Below are 19,541 nucleotides of genomic sequence, written 5' to 3'. Positions count from 1 at the left end.
AGTGTTCACTCATCTCTAATTAGGATATCTTTGTGTTGGGACTAGTTTTACATGGGACTGCAGGTTAAATGAGCGGCAGGACCATACAGACTCACAGCAGCTCCTTAAATGGTACTCTTAGCTATCAAACAGCAGCTCATTTCATTCCATGCCCTTATGTGCCACATGGGCATGACTACTAGCCACCTCTGTATGTTAGGAATTAATTATCTCAGACATGACAGGATCTCTTTAAGAAGGGCTACTCCACTCCTATCAATGCTAGTCCCCATGCCCAAGTAGGCCAAGATGTTAATGTATTCTCAATACTTGACATCTAACTAAATAGCACAATAGCAGAGGTTTTCTTCTTGTTAGAAGCTGAAGGACCCTTCCACAGCCCTGACGCTTTAACATTGTCAATGCTCCTGGTAATTGGATTGTGCTTTATTTATTGGCTGATGCTCTGAAGCCACCTGGGCCTCAATGTGAAAGCTCTTTGCTTTCTATAACTGTAGTTAGGTTGCTAAAATATATATATAATATTTTCAAAATTAATGTTTGAGAAAGGAATGAAATTTTATATTACTTTTCTATTTATTTTTGTATGATGTGGTTTTATACAATATCAGATAAAATACGGTGGTATTATGGATGTGTAAGATACGTAGATAGTACAGATCATGGATGAGGTTCATGGAAAGTCACATGAAAGCAGGAACAGTTTTACACTTTCAAGTCAACGGTACTCTACAGGAAAGCTAGAGTTTAATAGATCAGATCAACAATTCAAAAACAATTCAGATCGGTTTTTGAACCCACACTTTCTCTTCTAGATGTTTCGACTAGAAATATTCACTTAAATTCAGCCTTAACTCTTCGGACACTTTAGCTGCATGTACCCAGCTGTTTCTCAAGTCTGACACTGTACAGTTCCCATCTAAGCCTTTTCTTTTGGTTCTGAGCTAGTCTGTAGGCTGATCTGTACTCTAACTCTACTTTTAGCCATCATGGTCTGATAGGCTCTCAGGCCTCTTTTGGCAGCTCTAGTGTTGTACGAACATCTTGACTTCTGGACTGTACTTGTGGTTGTTTCCCTGCATTCTTATATGAATCCCACCCTGATATGTTATTCAAACCTTTAACTCTCTGGGTGATGCAACCATAAGCATTGAGTTCAGGCAAAGCCCATTTGTTTGGTAACTCCACCTCTACGGGGTATATAGTCCCTGTGTCTGGCCTCTCTGGATGAGTATGGCCACACCAGTCCCAGCTGGTATATGTCAATTAAGTACCCTCTTCTAGATGGATGGATGGATAGATAGATAGATAGATAGATAGATAGATAGATAGGAGATAGATGGATAGATAGATAGATAGATAGATACTGCTAATCTTTAGCTACCTGTCTTGTTGCAATAATAAGACCTTATTGGAAATCTCACCATTTTCCATAGTTAATACATCACCTCATCCAGAATGGTAAACTCATTATAAATTGGTATTTTATACCTCATTGTGTTCCTGTTCTCATCATCTTTGTAGGTATTAGGATGCCCTTAGACATCTCTTTATTCGGATGACTTGTCTCCTTTGATAACCATGTGTGTGGTGTTACCGGCCCGATAAAGACTGACTCACTCATCGTGGAGATTAAGTTCAAAAAGAATAGAAAGAAAGATGGGAATTAAATAATGGCTATAGGTCAAAGTAATTTCCGCTCTTGGAAAGAACTGTCATACTATATCTCTGTGTCTTGAATGGAAGAGAATAATGTCTGATGAAGAATCGTCCATCTTTCTTAATATACTTTCACAAATCTCTTATTTCTCCTAATGCTGTCGCCTATTCATCCTTTGAAGAGCGACTGTTCGCTACTTTGGGATTAGTTTGTTTTTCATTACATAGCACATTGATAACAACAAGTTGTTAAATATTAATTAGCTGGGAAACGTGAGTCACTGTTTCCCCCTTGTGTCAGTTTTTTATTATATTATTTAGTCATTTTTGAGTTATTGTTTGTGTTATTTGGTTTCTATTGCCAGTCTTCAGCATATGCCGCATCTGAAGGGCTTCCGGAAACCGCTCTTAAAGGGATACTTATCAATGATTGCCATAGTGGCAGGGTTTGTGCCTTCCAGTAGTCTAGACTTGGTGATCAACAACTGAGATTATCTTTTTCCATATTAGGTTGTCTCATGAAGAACTTTTAGATGTGCCTTAGGAGGACATCATAGAGGTAAATCCTTCCTTTGGCATGGAACAGAATGGAAAAGTGTTTGATAAGGCATGCCAAACATATTACACAGCTTGTTGCCAAAGGCTTGTATGACCTACAGTTATGTTTTCCAACATCCTTATACACATGGATGCTCAGTTCGGCATGTATTCTGAATAGGGTGATGGAGGAACTCTTCTATGAGATAACTTAAGTGGTGATTTATCTCCCAGGGAACAAATTGAACAGGCTTGTTGAAATAAAAGCCTGGTCCTTATTATCCTCAACCATTGTCGGGAAAGTTGGGAAGTCCCATACACCTTAGATGGTTGTCAGGTATCATCATATTCATGTGTATGGTAAACTCCTGGCTATCCAGAGGATAGAGGATAAATATATGACTGACTGGTGGGGCTCTCACCGCTGAGTCCCTATGATCCTCAGAATGGGCAGGGGCAGAGGGTTGCTTTTTGCCTAACCCCAACCATGCTGAATGTAGGTGTGTAACTCGGTGGTGATTCTCCCAATTACCTTATTGGCAGTGCCAATGTAAAACAATGAAGTGAATGGGAACACTGGTCCATCTATATAAGGATGTATGTGCAATGGGGGAAAACAGCCCCTACTCAGTATCATTGGTGGTTTCATTGTTCAGGCCCCCCACCGATGAGGGATTTATTCTCTGTCCTATGGATAGAGGTTGAATACTTTTCATGGTATAACCTCTATACATACTTGGTGCCAGCTGGAGATATATACTTGTTCTAATTTCCTTACTTTTTGCCTATTCAATAACATGGCAGAGATATAAGGCCACAATGAATATCTTTTTCAACTCTCACAATGTCCTCTGTATGAATCTACTTCTAAAAAAGCAGAGTTGGAGGGAAATTTCATCTATTTTTAATGCATCTCAATGTGTCACATATTTCATAATTTAATACAACTCATTTAATATTACCATAGGGTTAATTAAGGAGTCACTCGTATATGTTTTATATGCTAATTCTGTAAGATAAGGTTCCCTTTACTGAAATTTTCAAACTTCTTCAAGAAGTTTACAGAGCTTGGCAAAGGCATGTAGACCTGATAGGCGTGCAACAAGTCAGACCTACTGTAGACCTACCGAGTCACTGGTGGGTTGTTTGTCTTGACAAAGATACCAATTAACTGTGGTGGTGATACTAAACTGTGGATTTTAATGATGAGCCATGGGAAATGCCAGGAGCCGTGCCATACTTAATGTGACAACGTGTATAAGAGTTATGTTAGTCAGTGTTTTAACAGCGCTTCTGGGGCTATATATATTTCCCCATTCATAAAAGATATGTTTCCAAAGAGAGCAAGATTGATGAAGCACAAATGCTACCGGATTTACGGATGCATAGAGGACAAAGCGTTCCATGGTTAGCAGTGAATATTCCTAAATCAGAGGAGTTACCCACGTCAAATGGGGTTATAAACAGCAGCGAGTAAAAAATATACAATGTGTATTTATTTCCCTTCCAGCTTAAAAAGTATAACTAATAAATATAAACTAAAATCTAAAAACCTACTCGAGTAACCGGGTTTTATTTTATTGATAATTGTCACTTTTTACAAAAATAGAATTTCCATTACATCCACCATGACGGCTACACAAGGAGGTTGACCTCTGACCCGCTGTAGGGACAGGAACTGAGAGACTTGTTAAATACACCACTCCCACCATCATTCACCAGTGTTTCCTGTCCCTACACAGGGTCGGGATGAGAGGCTCTCCTCCGTCTGGGGGATAGGTAAGTATTACCACCGTCTATCCCTCGGTCATAGTCAAAGACGCCTGCCTCCCTGGGCCATTAAGGACACGGGTGTATCGCTCCGGCCTGCCCCTGGGTGAAAAACTCCCCCCTTCCAGCGATCCATTATGGCTAATGCAGGGGGTAGAGTGGATGCCGGCTCCGGCCAGCACACAGGGGAGGAACGGCCGACCTATCTGTTACTACTGATATACCTGTTTTATGAAATACTTGTATTACCCATGACTCACCAGTTCTGGAAAGTCATATTCCATAACTCTGCATTGTGTCATTCTCCTGTTATTTCTTTTCAATATCTCTGAATAAATTGACAATAGGTCCATCCATTCCCCTTGTGAGCTGGGTGTGTCCCTATATAGTTTGGCACTGAATGGACACTCTCAACTGGTAACACTCAGTTACCAATTTATTCCTCTAGGAGGATTGACGCCGAGTTCTACGAAGAGATGCTTCAAAGTTGTTACTTTATGGGGGATAGAATTATTTATTAAAATAGACATGTCAGGATTGCCAACAGACTGCTTTTAGCAACAAAGTGGTCTAGGTCATTGGCTTTTGGGTTTGATACAGACAGTATGGTCAGTACTGAATCAGCACATTATCACTTACACTATATCACTGTTGAAAATGAAATAAACAATACACTATAGGGGAATATATTAAGACTGGCATTTCATATGCCAGTCTTAATATATTCCCCAACAGGCCCAGAATTAACAATATGGAGAATCGTTGACACAAGAAGTGGCCACAATTACATCCATATACGCCAAAAAACTAATGACTAGATCTACAGGTGTTTACCCTTAATATGTCATCTATTCAAGGACACATATACTGAGGATACAGTATGTACAGGTAGCATATTACTTTGTGATATGTCATATAAGGCTTCTTATGTACATATGGCACTCTGCAATCCAAGGGGGTGAAAAAAATCAGGACCTATTTGTATGTCCTCTTTATATACTCGAGACATGAGTAATGATTAGGGTTGAGCCGATCCTGACTTTTCAGGATCAATTTTAAAATCCGATTTCCGATCATTTTTCATTCGAACCCGATCTCAATCCCAATTCCGATCCCAATGCAAGTCAATGTTTTTTTGTTTTTTTTAATTAATTTTTTTTTATTAATCTGCAGTCTTCTTCGCCTCACTGCCCCCTCCTTGCCAGGTTAGGAGAGTGTGGGTGGGTTAGGAGAGTGTGGGCGGTACTGGGAGGGGAGACGTCACGTCTCCCCGCCCTGTACCCACCCACACTATCCTAACCCGCCCACACTCTCCTAACCTGGGAGGCGGGGCAGCGAGGCAAAGAAGACTGCAGCTGGAGCGGCAGCGAGGCGAAGAGCAGCGGAGCAGCCATCTCTGGAGTTAAGTAGCTACTAGAGATGTTACTTTAGTCTCCCATTAAAATGAATGGAGGCAGCCGGCACGCAGGGGGTTAAGGCTGTGTGCCGGCTGCTTACATTCATTCCTATGGAACCGCAGCGGAGCCTTCACACTGAGTATACACTATATACTCAATGTGAAGGCATTGTGGGAAATACTACCGATCTCGATCCCACCTAAAAAGATCGTGTTCGCAATTCCGATCGATCCGATCGATTTTTTCCGAACACGATCGCTCAACCCTAGTAATGATGCATTCTGTAAAGTTTATCCTCTTTGGCCATCCATACAATTACTCTTTTAGAAAACTTGAACATTTGATTCACATCCGTCCTATGTGACCCCTATCAATCTCTAAAACAATTTGGCAAATTCCATGCCAATTCATCAGCTATTGGTTTCTTATGTTTTTTTTTGAACTGTGCAGCTTTGTTCTTTAGTATAGTCAATGACCATACATGACTATATGTGTAAAGCACTATCATCACGGACGCAATGCCATATTACCATTTCTGTATTTTAATGTATCTTTCAAAATGATTCTACCTGAAAAGTAAAAAAAATCTACATTTTTATTGTCAATACTAATTTTCTCTTATTTATTTCTCTTCTCCAGATGGCAAGGTAGAAGTAACAAAAGAAAGTGTGAAGCTATGCACCATGGGACCAGGAAAAGTATTTGGAGAGCTCGCTATACTCTACAACTGCACCCGCACAGCAACTGTAAAAAGTAAGAGTGCGCTGTAAATATTTTATGTGCTGTAGTACAGAAGGAAATTGGTATAAACAAGATACATCGCTTTCATTACAGTTTCTATTTTACTTCCAAAGTTATAGGCGAGCTTGTAATTTTGGTTGGTATTTTCACAACTTTTTCAGTACAATACTTAAAGAATACTGATGTGGGTTTCAACATGCGGCCTGAAATCCTCAATGATTATTTTCATTACAAAAAAGGTCTGTTTTGTTTTGTTTTTTCTTCTGAAACAGCGCCACTCTTGTCTATGGGCTGTGCCTGGTATTGCATCTAGGCAATAATTATTATTTAGTAAAATTTCTGGTAGGTGAAAATTAGTGGAGTATAGTAATATGGGAAGAATATGCAAATCTGACTTCCATGGTGTAATTAGGATGTCAGTGCCTCAAGTATGCACACCAATAGAGGGCGCTGACTGAGAATGTGCAAGTCTATCTTCCATGATGTAATTAGGAAGACAGAGTCTCAGTCAAACACACCTATAGAGGGCGCTCCCTTTAACATCATGCCGACCTTCTCAGAGGCCTTTGTTTGCAATGATGTTGAGATTATACCAGATACAGTCTCTCAGCCAAGGACAGCTGTTTCAATGTATCTGCATCTCATCAGCTTGGCGCAGCGAGAACTGATCTGGCAGAGGTGAGAGGCTTAGACAGGGTTAAGGGGATAAAGTAATCAGTGAAAAGGATGCGGATAGTCAAATCCATGGCCATATGGAGGGGGGGGGGGTAGTTATACATTTAAAGGGATTGTGCCATTATGGACATTTATTCCCTATCCACAGAAAAGGGGATAGGTAGACAATGGGGACCTGATTGCTTTTGTGACCCCTACTCCATTCACCTTTATGGGGCTTCAGGTTCATGGAAGTGAATAGAGCACTGGTCATGCAAGTAAATCGGCACTCCATTCACAAGGAGGCTTTAGGTGTTCTCTCGGTCTCTTGTCCTCCTGATCACTTGAGGCTCTGTTAGAACTGATTGGACACCCCAAGTGGTAACACCCAAGTGTCAATTTATTCCTGAAGCTCTCGGAGGAATTAAGCAAAGTTCTGGATTTTTGGTCTCTTGTCCTCCTGATCGTTGGAGGACCTTGCAATTTAGACCCTCAGTGATTAGACACTTACCCACTATCTTGTGAGTAGGGGATAAGTTTCCACTTCCCAACCCCTTCCCCTTTTGGATACTTCCAGTTGTGTGGCATAAATAAATGAAGTATTCTCCATTGATTCCTTTATAGAGAATGTATTCCTTATAAAGATATGGCAAATATGTAAAAAGGAGCAAGTCGGAAATGTTTACATAAGACTTATCCCACAAATAAAGATTAATTTACTGTGTTAGATCCCTGAAAGCACAAAAAGTTTTCAGTTGAATGTAAATACTGATTCTACAACTTGTTATGGCGCCCCCTACTGCTTTATTGATTTAGTCTCAGAATGTCCACCTCATGTGTTCAGTATAAGTTAAAAGTTGCTTGTACTGAACTAAGACTTGTTGGTCGGCCATCACAAATGTACGAATCGCTTGTAATTTGTATGCAGAAGGGTGTAATTGATGGTACCGAACTACTGAATGTGTGTTACCACTGATATGAGGTGGACGTTCTGAAAATAAATCAAATGAACACCAGGGGGCATCACATCAAGTATGTAATCACAATAGTGAGACACAGCATTTTTAAAAAATAGCAGAGGCATTGAGATTAAGTAAGCCCACCAAGAGGAGGCATAAAATTAGACAATAAGGAGTAACTGCTTTCCAATGCTATCATTCTTCATTAGCTTAATCTGATTCTAAGCCGTCCAATTGTACTATTAATAAATCTGTGCCAGTGTCTTCCATGTGTTTGCAGCCGTTATCTAATATGAAGACTAGATTGGGCACTTAGCTGGCAATCCTAATAGGGCATATGGGCAGACTTAGGCATGGTGCGAGGCCCCCTTAAGTGCTCTTCAAATTTTTTTCCGCCATTGACATAAACATTGATGTAAAGATAAAACTTGATTATTTCCATACTAGTAAAACATTCACCATTTAATGTGTCTAAATGAAGAACAAGGCTCGTAAACTACTCTGGATATGGCTGCTTAGAGACATCCAGCTTTCAGATAAAATTCATGTTTGCAGACAAGTCTCTCTTTTAAGATGGTTAAACTGATATTTCATCTCATTTATCTCTGTAGGATAAACATGTTCTCAGTCAAGTCTAGTGATAAGTGTATTGCTTCACGTATTATAACACAGTACTAAAGCAATACCGCCTGCACGAACAAGACAAGCGCTTACATACAACACAACTAGACAGAGTTGCCAAACATCCTTTTCTATAACGCTGTCAGAAGTTTAGTACATAACACGGCTTGACACATTTATTTTTATTTATTTACCACACCATGACACACAGAGTAAAGTATCTGGTTGTTAAAAATAGTTAATAAATGGTGCAGGCAGGGGTGAACCTAGCTTTTATGCCACCTGAGGCAGACGACAGAAAGCCACCCGGACAGCTTGTCCTGGACTGGCTTAGGTCAGCAAAAATGCCGCTCCTCCCGGGGGCCTGGCATAGTGCCGCCTGAAGCGGTCGCTTCAGGTCGCCTCATGGGAGGTGCGGCGCTGGGTGCAGGTAGTAAACATCTATGTAGTGGTGCCAATTGACCTACTCTATAAAGATGGCACATCTAGGCATTGACTTGTGTAGTTAACAGATAAGGGGTGTAGCTACAGGGGGTGGAGAAGTAGAAGTCACCACTAGGCCCTTGACCCTGATGGGGCCCCCCAAAATATACCAGGACTCTAAATGACACAAGGTACATAGGGGCGCCATTACAGATTTGTATATTGTATTTGAACTGGAGCCCAGGAAATTCAAGTTACCCCTTTGGATATAGCTGAGGATGACTTGTCAACACAAGGATAAATAGACAATAGAAATACATTTTAAAAAAATATTAAGAAAAAGAAAAACAGCTAAATAAATAGACCTTTACATCAGGTACAAAAATGAGCAAAATAAGATACAGCCTTAACTTCAAGCAAAATAATGTCAAACTAAAATCCTGCTCATCTAAGCACTAACTAAATAGAAAATACTAACTGTACATGTGGCGTACTACCAGCCACATGAATCAACCAAAACAACACTGTACCGTATCACAAGGCTTTCAGTGTCAAGACAGACCCAGGCACTTACTTTCCTCCCAGGATCTGCCCTGAAGTGCAGGCTCTGCACCCTTATGGGCCAGTAATGAGCCTTAGTACCCACACCTGGGGCTGAGGCCTACTCCAGACCTGCCCTGGACCACACATAAGTCAGGAATCTGGGGCTGATATAGTGAGACTCCAGCACTCTGCCTGTCACAACTGCTATAATAGGGATGTCATATAGGTTCATGAGATCTCTACTGTCCCTCTGTATGCCCCCAGACTCTCTATATATGAAGAAATTCTCCCCTAGAGGTTTTGTTTATAAGGAGAATATCTCCATACATATAGAGTCCTACAGAAGCTGTACTCCCTCCTTTCACCGTCATACACGATCTGCGCACAGCACTTGGCAGCGCAGCGCGGATAAGCCCTATATCATCGCATTACCACAAAGACTTATACAGGACTGTACTAATATTGAACATGTGCAACACATCTAGATCTGATGAAAGATTTATGGATTCCATGTGTGTGGCATTGTAATGGAGTTTCTCAACACGAGATGATCTTGGCCGATTTTCAGAATCCCACTAATAGTCTAAATACCTCGGATTTACGATGTTTTCTTTCCATAACTGTAACAAAAATGGTGTAGATATTAAATTTAATGGTGGATAAGAGTTATGTTCTTGGTGTACATTTCCATATCCGACTTCTCCAAACTCTTTCATCTCCTTGAAGATCCAGTATTTTAAACTTCACTTGACATCTCAGCTTCTTCCTGAACTTTTCACTTTTACTAAAGGTGGATTTTATGGCCGTGTCTGATTTTCTAAGAGAAAAGAAAACATTGTCCCTGCCAGATCTTTTATCATGGATTATTTTACATTCTGCTCACCATTGACCTCAGCAGAGCTGTTTATATTCCAGTGTGGTCCAACTTTTACAGGTGTGTGGTCAGATTTATTACTATAGATCCTTCAGGGTGGGAGCTATATATACAGAGGATTCTTTTTAGTCTATTATTATAGCATACTGTTCTATAAACCTCATGATGAAGTCCAAATTTTGGTAAACATTCTTTTTCCCCACAGATGAACTCCACTTTTTATAGGTGTAGGTAGTAGGACCTTCATGAGGCTTTGTTCTTATTCAGTCATCAAATAGGAATCTGGAATTTTCTACATGGAATGGACCCTGCAGTAGTCCCACTGGTCCCTTTGCCCCTATAAAATGGAGCACTATTCTAAATGACATAAATAAAGCAGAGGCCCCATTGCAGTTTCTGCAGTAGAGCCCAGGAACTTCAAGCTATACCTCTGGTGAGATGGTAAATGGTGTAGTCAGTAAAGCAGAGATCAGGGCTGGCAGAGTACGTTCAGGCTGGAGTTGGGACAGGCAGAGTACGTTCAGGCTGGAGTTGGGACAGGCAGAGTACGTTCAGGCTGGAGTTAGGACAGGCAGAGTTCAGGGAGTAGAGGAGACAAACAGTAAGTCAGAAAAGGTGATAGACAAGATCAATAATAATAAATACAGAATGTCAGGGCAGAAGAATACCTTAGAAGTTTTGCCACCAAAAGGACCTTATTGCTCAGGCACAGGATGGTGGGGCAAGAGTTCTGGAGAAGTCTGTGCCAACATAAATGGTTTATGAATAGGAGCATTGGTATGCATTGGCCTTTTAAGATCGGAAAGCTATATGGTAGACAGTAGATGATATAGAAGAGCCTGTGGAATGGATTGTAGCTATTCATGACACCTCTCATATTTCGTATGGATTCTTGACAATGGAAGGTGCGATGGCCAGTGAGAAAAGAGCTTTAATCTATAATCATGTATTCTAAAGGATTAAAAAAGATTGATTCAGAGCAAAGCAGAAACCTTTATGGAGTACAGCAGTTGACCTATTCATCATATTAATGGGAGAATACCTCCCCAGCACCAAATATGGAAGAAGTTGTCCAAATTCAGTCAAGTGGTAGCTGCAGATGGACAGAATTAACACTATAGTTGCGTAAGGGGAGCAGGCGGTGCCCCTTAAAAATGAACAATGTTACCTTTTACTCTAATATAAAATATATGTTCGAAAATGATTCCATATAAAATAATATGAAAAAAATTGAAATTAAGTTCAAATATGGACGTTCAATTTTCCAAATTCTGGCATCATCCTCCATCAGCCAGACACTCGAGGTCTTTTCTTTCTAATCTACTAATAAAATATTTTTCCACCTTGCGCTATCTTCACTATTTTTCTTACTTGAAGCGGAATTTAATTTCAGCCCCTTCTCGCTGTACTTCTGCTTGTCCAGCCAAGAATCCGCAGTTTACCTGACAGATGATATTGTAAACAATCAGAGCGCCTGGATTTTCAGTGCTTTAATGTTATTGTATGTCCATTTCTTTTAAACCTGAAGTAGTGGGATATATTGAATCTCCTAAACTCCCTCAAGCATCTGTTATTGGAAAGGAGACTTTGAATGACACCTCAAAAATTACCTCCAGAAAAGAGCGGCAGCTGAGGGAAATCTCTTCCTTGTGTTGGAGGTTTCAAGTCCTGCAGTGGGAATAGGAATGTCCAATATGTCAACTTTTCCAGATATATAACAGAAGCCACCGAACTGAAATACAGGAAATAACAAAGGACGTTATTTTAATATACTTGGAGTCTTTGTAATTGAATATACATTGATATAGTTAGAAAGATACTATCCTTGCCGCAAGTGATGAATTCCACTTTAGTTTCTGAAGACTCTGCTGACTTTTCACTGAGCTACACACAGTATGTTCTTAGATCTAACTATGGTTTGGCCTCCTAAGCACCTTTGTAGGTTGAGGTCGATTTCCCTTCAGTTTTCCACTTTATTATAAAATGGCTGTATTCGGTTTTGTGTTCTTTGGGTCGACTTGGGTGCAGCGTTACTGGTGCATTTATTAAGTGCACAAAGGGAGTAAACATGCAAGCCTTGATCCGTAAGATGACCAAAAAGGTCTCTTGGTACCACATGAGGAGACTAGTATCCTATATAATGTTTTGGGTGCTCTGCATATATACTAGTACCTATAGTGAAGGCTTAAAGGGTTTTTTCATGCTTAGGTCATCATTATATGATCTGTGAGGGTCTGACACCCGGACCCAGCATATATCATCGTTTTCGGTAGCCTCTGTAAACTACTGCAGTGGATAAAAGGGCTTGAGGAGGCTGCTTCTATACCATTAGCAGATGGTAGTTTTGACGAATGGAACTTCTATTGCTTGAACAAGCTCCATATCCGACCCCACAGATCTCAAATAGAGATGAGCGAACACTGTTCGGATCAGCTGATCCGAATAGCACGCATCCATAGAAATGAATGGAAGCACCTGTGACGCCGGCCGGCTGCCGGCAAAGTCAGCGTCACAGGTGCTTCCATTCATTTCTATGGGTGCGTGCTGTTCGGATCGGCTGATCCGAACAGTGTTCGCTCATCTCTACTCTCAAACTGATGAACTATCCTGTGAATTAGTCATCAGTATCAAAAATCCATATGGAGCTAGAAAACCCCTTTAAAATACAGAGACTCTATTGCCTTAAAGGAATTGTCTAACCAGAGAAAATTCCACTGTATTGTTTTGAAAATGTTAAATGTTGAAACCAATGTATTTTATTGAACATATGTGATCCAATGCCCTTGGTCCTGGTGGCCTAACTTTCATGTTGGTCAGGACACTTCTGTGTCAGTATGTGATCAAAAGAAATATAATGAACCAAGCATGGCTGCACTAATTAGGCATATGAGACCTTGTAGATTTCATAGTCAGTTACCTTGTCTTACGCCTTTATAATACGCAATCAGGTATTAGTCACCGAATTTGTAGGCTAGCGTCTTCGGCTTACGACTCTTGGGTCGAATGGTATAAATGCAACTTATTCTGAGGGATATACCCTTAAAATGGAGGAACCGGTTGTGCTCTTCTTTCGGTGGAATGAAATGCTGGTACGCTGATGTAACAACAACATGATTTATTTAAGATATGAACATTGTAGTTCTTAACAATGAAGTTATTGAACATATGTGATCCATTGCCCTTGGTCCTGGCGGCCTAACTTTCATGTTGGTCAGTACACTTCTGTGTCAGTATGTGATCAGTAATGCACATGAAATGGGCTAGCTTTTTGTCTCAGTACAATAGCTCAACCAGCTCCCTTCTCCATTATGGTTGACTTAGGCCAGGTTCACACAAGCCCTCAGTCTCCATTCGGGTATTCCGTCCCCCATTCCATCCATTCCATCCGCAACGTGGGGCCTTAGCCTTAAGCAGATTGGGTATCAGAAACCTGAACGCTAGTGTGAACCTAACATGAGAGAACGAGAAGGGGTTGGGTTAACTGATGAACTGAACCTGAAAGTCAGCCCCCTCCACGCAAGTAACGGGAACATGATGGTACATAGGAGGAAGGAAACTATATCTGGTGTCAAGATGAACACGGAAATGTGGGCACCAGGATGGGGTCACTGAAACCAGGTTATTGGGGCAGATTTTGACACTAAAGTGCATTAGTAAATTCCTCAATTTATTATTTCATACTCAATAAGACTTATTAGTAGAGATGAGCGAGTAGTATTTGATCAAGTAGGTATTCGATCGAATACTACGGTATTCGAAATACTCGCACTCGATCGAGTACCACTCGCTATTGGAATGGAAAAGTTTGATGCAGAACCATTGATTGGCCGAATGCTATACAGTTGGCCAATCAATGCTGGTTCTTATCCTACCTTTAGAAGTCTTCTCTGTGCAGCTTCCCCGCGGCTTCTTCCAGCTCTGAATTCACTCTGCCAGGCATCGGGCCTGGGCAGAGCCGACTGCGCATGAAAATGGCCGATTTGACTGTAAGCGGCCATTTTCTTGTAGTGCGGGCATGCGCAGTCGGCTCTGCCCAGGCCCGATGCCTGGCAGAGTGAATTCCGAGTCGGAAGAAGTCACGGGGACGCTGCACGGAGAAGACTTCTCGGAGGATCCAGCCCGACCCTCACTCGTGGACTTGGTAAGTGTAATTTGATTGAATGTTGCCTAGCCCTGAAACGAGCATTTTCCCCCCATAGACTATAATAGGATTCGATATTCGATTCGAGTAGTTGAATATTGAGCGGCTACTCGAAACGAATATCGAACATTTTACTGTTTGCTCACCTCTACTTATTAGTTTTTGTCGGACACCCTTTAAAATGGGACAAATATAGACTCCTTATAATATAGTCATGTATGAGTGGACTTTTGCTCAGTTTTGCTGAAGATACAAGTATAGTTATTGTGTCTGTCTTCTAATAATCCAGAAAATGAAGCAATCCCTTATATCTATGATCTCATACAGTATATGCCAATTATAGGAAGGCTACAGACCTCCAGCACTAAAGCGTGAATAATTGAAGTGTAGCCATTTTGCTTGGAGACTGACTTATAAAGAGATGTGTGCATCATAGAGAAATAGTAAGCAGGTATATAAAACATTTATTTTCAGGCTCTGCAGGGATCGCATCAACCCTGTGTTACAAGGTTTGCCAGAAGTTAAATGGATTGGCTCAAAAATAAAACACAGGTTGCCCCAAATCATAATCCAGTGACCTGGAATAGAAAGGGCACAGGAAAATACTGCCTTACAATCTCGCCCGCCGCTGTATACCAGATGGTACGGAAAGGGATATAATATACACAGTACTCTGTCATATGTACATACACATACATGAGGATAGGTTATCTGTATATAGAATTATTACCGGTGCGCCCTTCATGTATGTACCACTACACCCCACCATTAACTCTTAATATGCCAATCATTTCCATGCATACCGATAGCTGTTCCTATTTTTTAGGACTACTGCTGTTATTTTTTCTTAGCTTTCTCCCATGCTTTTGACAACTATTTCCTACACTTTACATCTTCTAAATTCACCGTCACAGCATTGATACAATAATTACTCAGTAACAAGCTCACACGTAGTTTACAAATGTTTATTCCTGCAATCAGACATCACAGCAGGCAGCAATCATTGTCAGTGCGCTCGCTTAGCATAATGCTGCTTTCCGTAATTTTGCTTACATAGGCATATATAAAGCAGAGCTCAGTTTATCGGTGCAGAATGGCTTCACTTTGGACGATCAAAAACTGTATTTTACATTATGGATCGAGGTTTAGGAAACCTTTCGATTCACTTATTACCAATGGAGATATTACTTGTACTGAACGCTAAATGTTAATGGTCACATCACTTTTAACAAACTTTTCATAAGTGAATAGTACAAGCAAATAGAAGAAACTTTGTATTATATATTATCAGAGAAAAATGCCTCTTTCCCCACTTATCAGTGACCTTTCCTTCCTACCTGACCTACCTTAACCCCTTGGTGTTCAGCCGCTTACACGCATTCCTATGGGAGCGAGGTATTCGATCGAATACTATTGGCTCATCTCTACTTACTATGCCTGGTCTGTGCACCTCACTGAAATCTATGACAGCTCATGTATACCTCCCAACTTTCAAAGGATAGAAATAGGGACAAAATATGTGATGCAGAAATTTAGCTCCACCCACCCAGTTTAATTTCCTCTTACATCTGCCTCCAGTTCTCCCCTCTTGCTCACACGTGTAGAGATGAGTGAATACTATTCAATACAGTAGTTTCGAATAGCACGCTTCCATAGGAATGAATGGGAGCGGCCAGCGCGCAGGGTTGGACGCCGATCCAGGCTGCATCCATTCATTCCTATGGGAATGTGCTCGAATAGTATTCGCTCATCTCTACTTTCCTCCTTACCTTCATCAGTCTCCGTTCCCAGCAGCTTCCTATTTCTGTGCAACGCCCCACTGTCTAATCGTATGGTCACGATGTTATTAAAGGTCCTTTAACCCACTAGGATTTAGCATCTACCAGGATTTAGCCTCTTGCCTACCATAACAAAGTTTAACATCCAAACAATTCAGGTGGCATAGTAGGACAAACCGTAAGCTATCCGGGACAGTGGGAAAGCACTGTAAAATCGGGACTGTCCCACCGGATCTGAGACGGTTGGGAGCTATGGCTTATAGCATACATTTTACACATGAGTTGCACTAGCAAATTGGTGTAAATGATTATAAGTCAGATGGGGTCAGTGGCTCCTTTTGCATGACATATCCCTTCCATGCCCCCTTTCAGACAAGTGGCAAGGGTGATGTAAACAAACAATTTTTGCTACAAATCGCATTTGCAAAGTCAAGGTTTACAACTTTCTTATGCCACAAAGTATAACATACTGACCCTTACAATATAGATCCTTACATACTTGTTTAACACAACTGCCAATCTGATGTCTAGTAAAATTGGCCTTAGGGTTCATTCACATGGAGTAACGTGCCGCGTGATGTGGCACGTATATGGCGTGTGAGACTTTGCGCGCCGTAAAAGCTCCCATTGATTTCAATGGGAACTGGGATCGTATACATGGCGTTATTTTACGGCCGCAAAATCACAGCCGCAAAATAACACAGTGTATACGATCCAGGCTCCCATTGAAATCAATAGGAGCTTTTACGGCGCGCAAAGTCTCACACGCCGTATACATGCCACGTCACGCGGCACATTACTCCGTGTGAATGGACCCTTAATGTGTTTTAATGAGCAGAGATCTTGGGAGACATTGCTGTGTGATATTCATTGCTGAACATCTAGTTTACCCTGATTGCATTGATTTCATGGTGCACAGTATGGAGTGTATTTAGATCACCCATACGGTTAGCTGTATACCTAAAAATCAATGTTAGTGACTCATCGGGTGACCTTAAGATTTGGTGTTGAGCGTAATAAGCATTGATGTGCTGATCTTATATCACTTTATATTGTAATGTAGAAGCAATAAAGCAATATAACATTTAAGACAAGCATATAAAAACTACAGTATAAAAAGGACAAAAACACTAAAAAGACCTTCATAAGTCACGTAATCCATAGAGTGATATGTATAACGTGCTTTACACATTCAACCTAGAAGGAAAGATAAAATATAATCCAGTGCCAGATAGAACAGGGTCTTATTTCTAAATATGGCAAAGTACAGCACATGTTCTGGAGCAGAATTCATTTAGTTAAACCCTCTTAATGTATAAATCTTAAGTTTGGAGAGGAGCCATTGGAGGATTAGCGGGGGTATATTGGAGGACTGAAAGTCTTTGCTCTGGGCTTTTAATTCTTGTTTGACACTAGACCGTGTTTCAAAGACCGGTTAGATCGTATTGCCAACGTTGCATGAATTAAAATGACACTAAGCTTGTTTTTTTTACACCCGATTCAGCAGAGTAGTTAAGTGTCGTCCATTTTGAATAAGTTTTTAATGGACGTTACATGTAACTGATGCACAATGGTTATTAAAACCTGACCGACTGATCCAACAGTATTCGTGAGATTGCTTTGATTTGCAGGAATTAGCACGATAATGAAAATGATGGATGCTGAGGTAGACTTGGCCTTTAACAAGCATGGAATTGGTTAAATAACATGACATTTTTCTAGTATCGTTTTATAATTGGAATAGTTCTATAGGGTAAAGTAGGTGCTTTGATAATACTAATGTCAGGCTACAAGGAATTGAACTTTCCTTAAGTTGGCCAAAACCTATAGATAGTCGAACACCTTCCTCCTCGCAGACCTCCATACTGTACATCTTATATGGACGACCAAGCTCCACTGAAATTATATGGTCAGCTTAATAAATATTAAGTATAATATAGATTACTGTTTATGTGGATTAAAGTGTGATATTCTATCTCTGTCTCTCTCTCTCTCTCTCCATCCACCAATCTATCAATCACAGCCTAAATATTCTTAAAGGGTACCCTATAGACAATGCATTTTTGTAAAGAGATAAGTTACTAGGATTCTAGAAAGCATCTATAATATGTGAAGGAACCCAGCACCATGTATTCACATGAGACGTTCTGCATTGTCTAAATAATCATGTAGCGGAAGCTTTACTTTTTGTATGTTTGTTACTAATTTTCGTATTAGGGAATTTAGAATTGTACTCACAGCCAGGCTTGCTTCTCCTAAAGTACAGATGAAATGCATTCACACATTTTGGGAGCCTAGGGCTGCCTGGTGGCAAAGTTGTTAGCGTTGCTCCCTTCCCTTACTGGGATCTTTGAATATAACAAAGGAGGCATCTGGAAGGAGTTTATACAGTGTTTTGCTACCTGTTGCGTCCTCCAGGCTCTCCCTGTAGAGAGTGACAGTCACAGTATATATACTGTAAAGAATTACAATATGCTGGTACTGTAATTCATTATGTTATTGAATGATCATTGATCAAAAATAACAGTCCTTTCTCAAGGCAAAACTATCCCACTAGATTACCAGATTACCAGATTACCAGTGGATCTCCTGATGGATGGGGTACTAACATTGTCATTGACAACATAACTGGTAGTAAGTTTGTAGCCAATTGTATTCTGCTAGCGATATTTAATATTGAGCCAGTGGCATAACTAGGAATGGCGGAGCCCCAAGGTGAACATTTGAAAAGACCCCCGAATATAACGATAGTGGTGGTTATGGGGTTCGCGGGCCTGTGCCCTTACTTACCGATCCCAGTTCCTGCTCACAGCCGCAGAAGGGGAAGCACTGGGTGGCCGTGAGCAGGAGCCGGGATCAGTAAGTAAATAGGGCCCATTACCGGCTGGAGATACTACAGTCAGTAACTACTTATAAAAAAAAAAAAAAAAAGAAAAAAAAAAGTGTGCAGCAGAAGTGGCTGCCACCAGCCCCCTAATGTCCCAGGCCCTGTGGCAGCCACTACCACTGCTTTCCCGGTGCTTACACCCCTGTATGGAGCTAATTCACTAATAACGTACATGATATGACCAGCGTGTACAATGATAAGAGCAAAATGTAGCTAAGTGGCAAGTGGACTAGCAAATGTACTGTATAGACAGACTGAGGAATCTTGGATCCACTATTTAACACTACCTGTAGTTCCTTGTATCACCATCTGGATAGAGCAGCAGTCAGGCAGGTGTGCTGCCACTCCTTTCAGCTCTATGGGACTGAACTTTACCAAATTATTGACAGTCCAATAACGTTGAATGGAGTAGCCAATGCACCTCTGTTATTCCTTATATATGAATACTTTGACAACTTCATGTTATCAGATAGTCGGACTCTGTCCAATCAGTGTTAGACTGTGCAGAGCCAGGGATACGCCTCTTTGACGTGAGGAATTATAACGCTCAATTCAAC

The 19,541-nt window shown here is 40.8% G+C and overlaps 1 protein-coding gene across 4 annotated transcripts in view; it reads left to right on the top strand.

Annotated features, from left to right (window-relative positions):
- The window catches only part of PRKG1 (protein kinase cGMP-dependent 1), a 726,550-nt gene that overhangs the window by 344,645 nt on the left and 362,364 nt on the right, over positions 1-19,541 (top strand). For all 4 annotated transcript variants that reach the window (XM_075257507.1, XM_075257506.1, XM_075257505.1 and 1 more), the window contains exon 3: positions 6,003-6,116. In XM_075257507.1, the coding sequence (XP_075113608.1) occupies positions 6,003-6,116 (114 nt within the window). The remainder of the gene's footprint in view (positions 1-6,002; positions 6,117-19,541) is intronic.

Source organism: Leptodactylus fuscus, chromosome 10, assembly GCF_031893055.1.
Source record: "Leptodactylus fuscus isolate aLepFus1 chromosome 10, aLepFus1.hap2, whole genome shotgun sequence".
In the NCBI taxonomy this organism is placed as follows: Eukaryota; Metazoa; Chordata; class Amphibia; order Anura; family Leptodactylidae; genus Leptodactylus; species Leptodactylus fuscus.
Note: the sequence above shows the minus strand (reverse complement) of the source record. Positions and strands in the feature narration are given on the sequence as shown.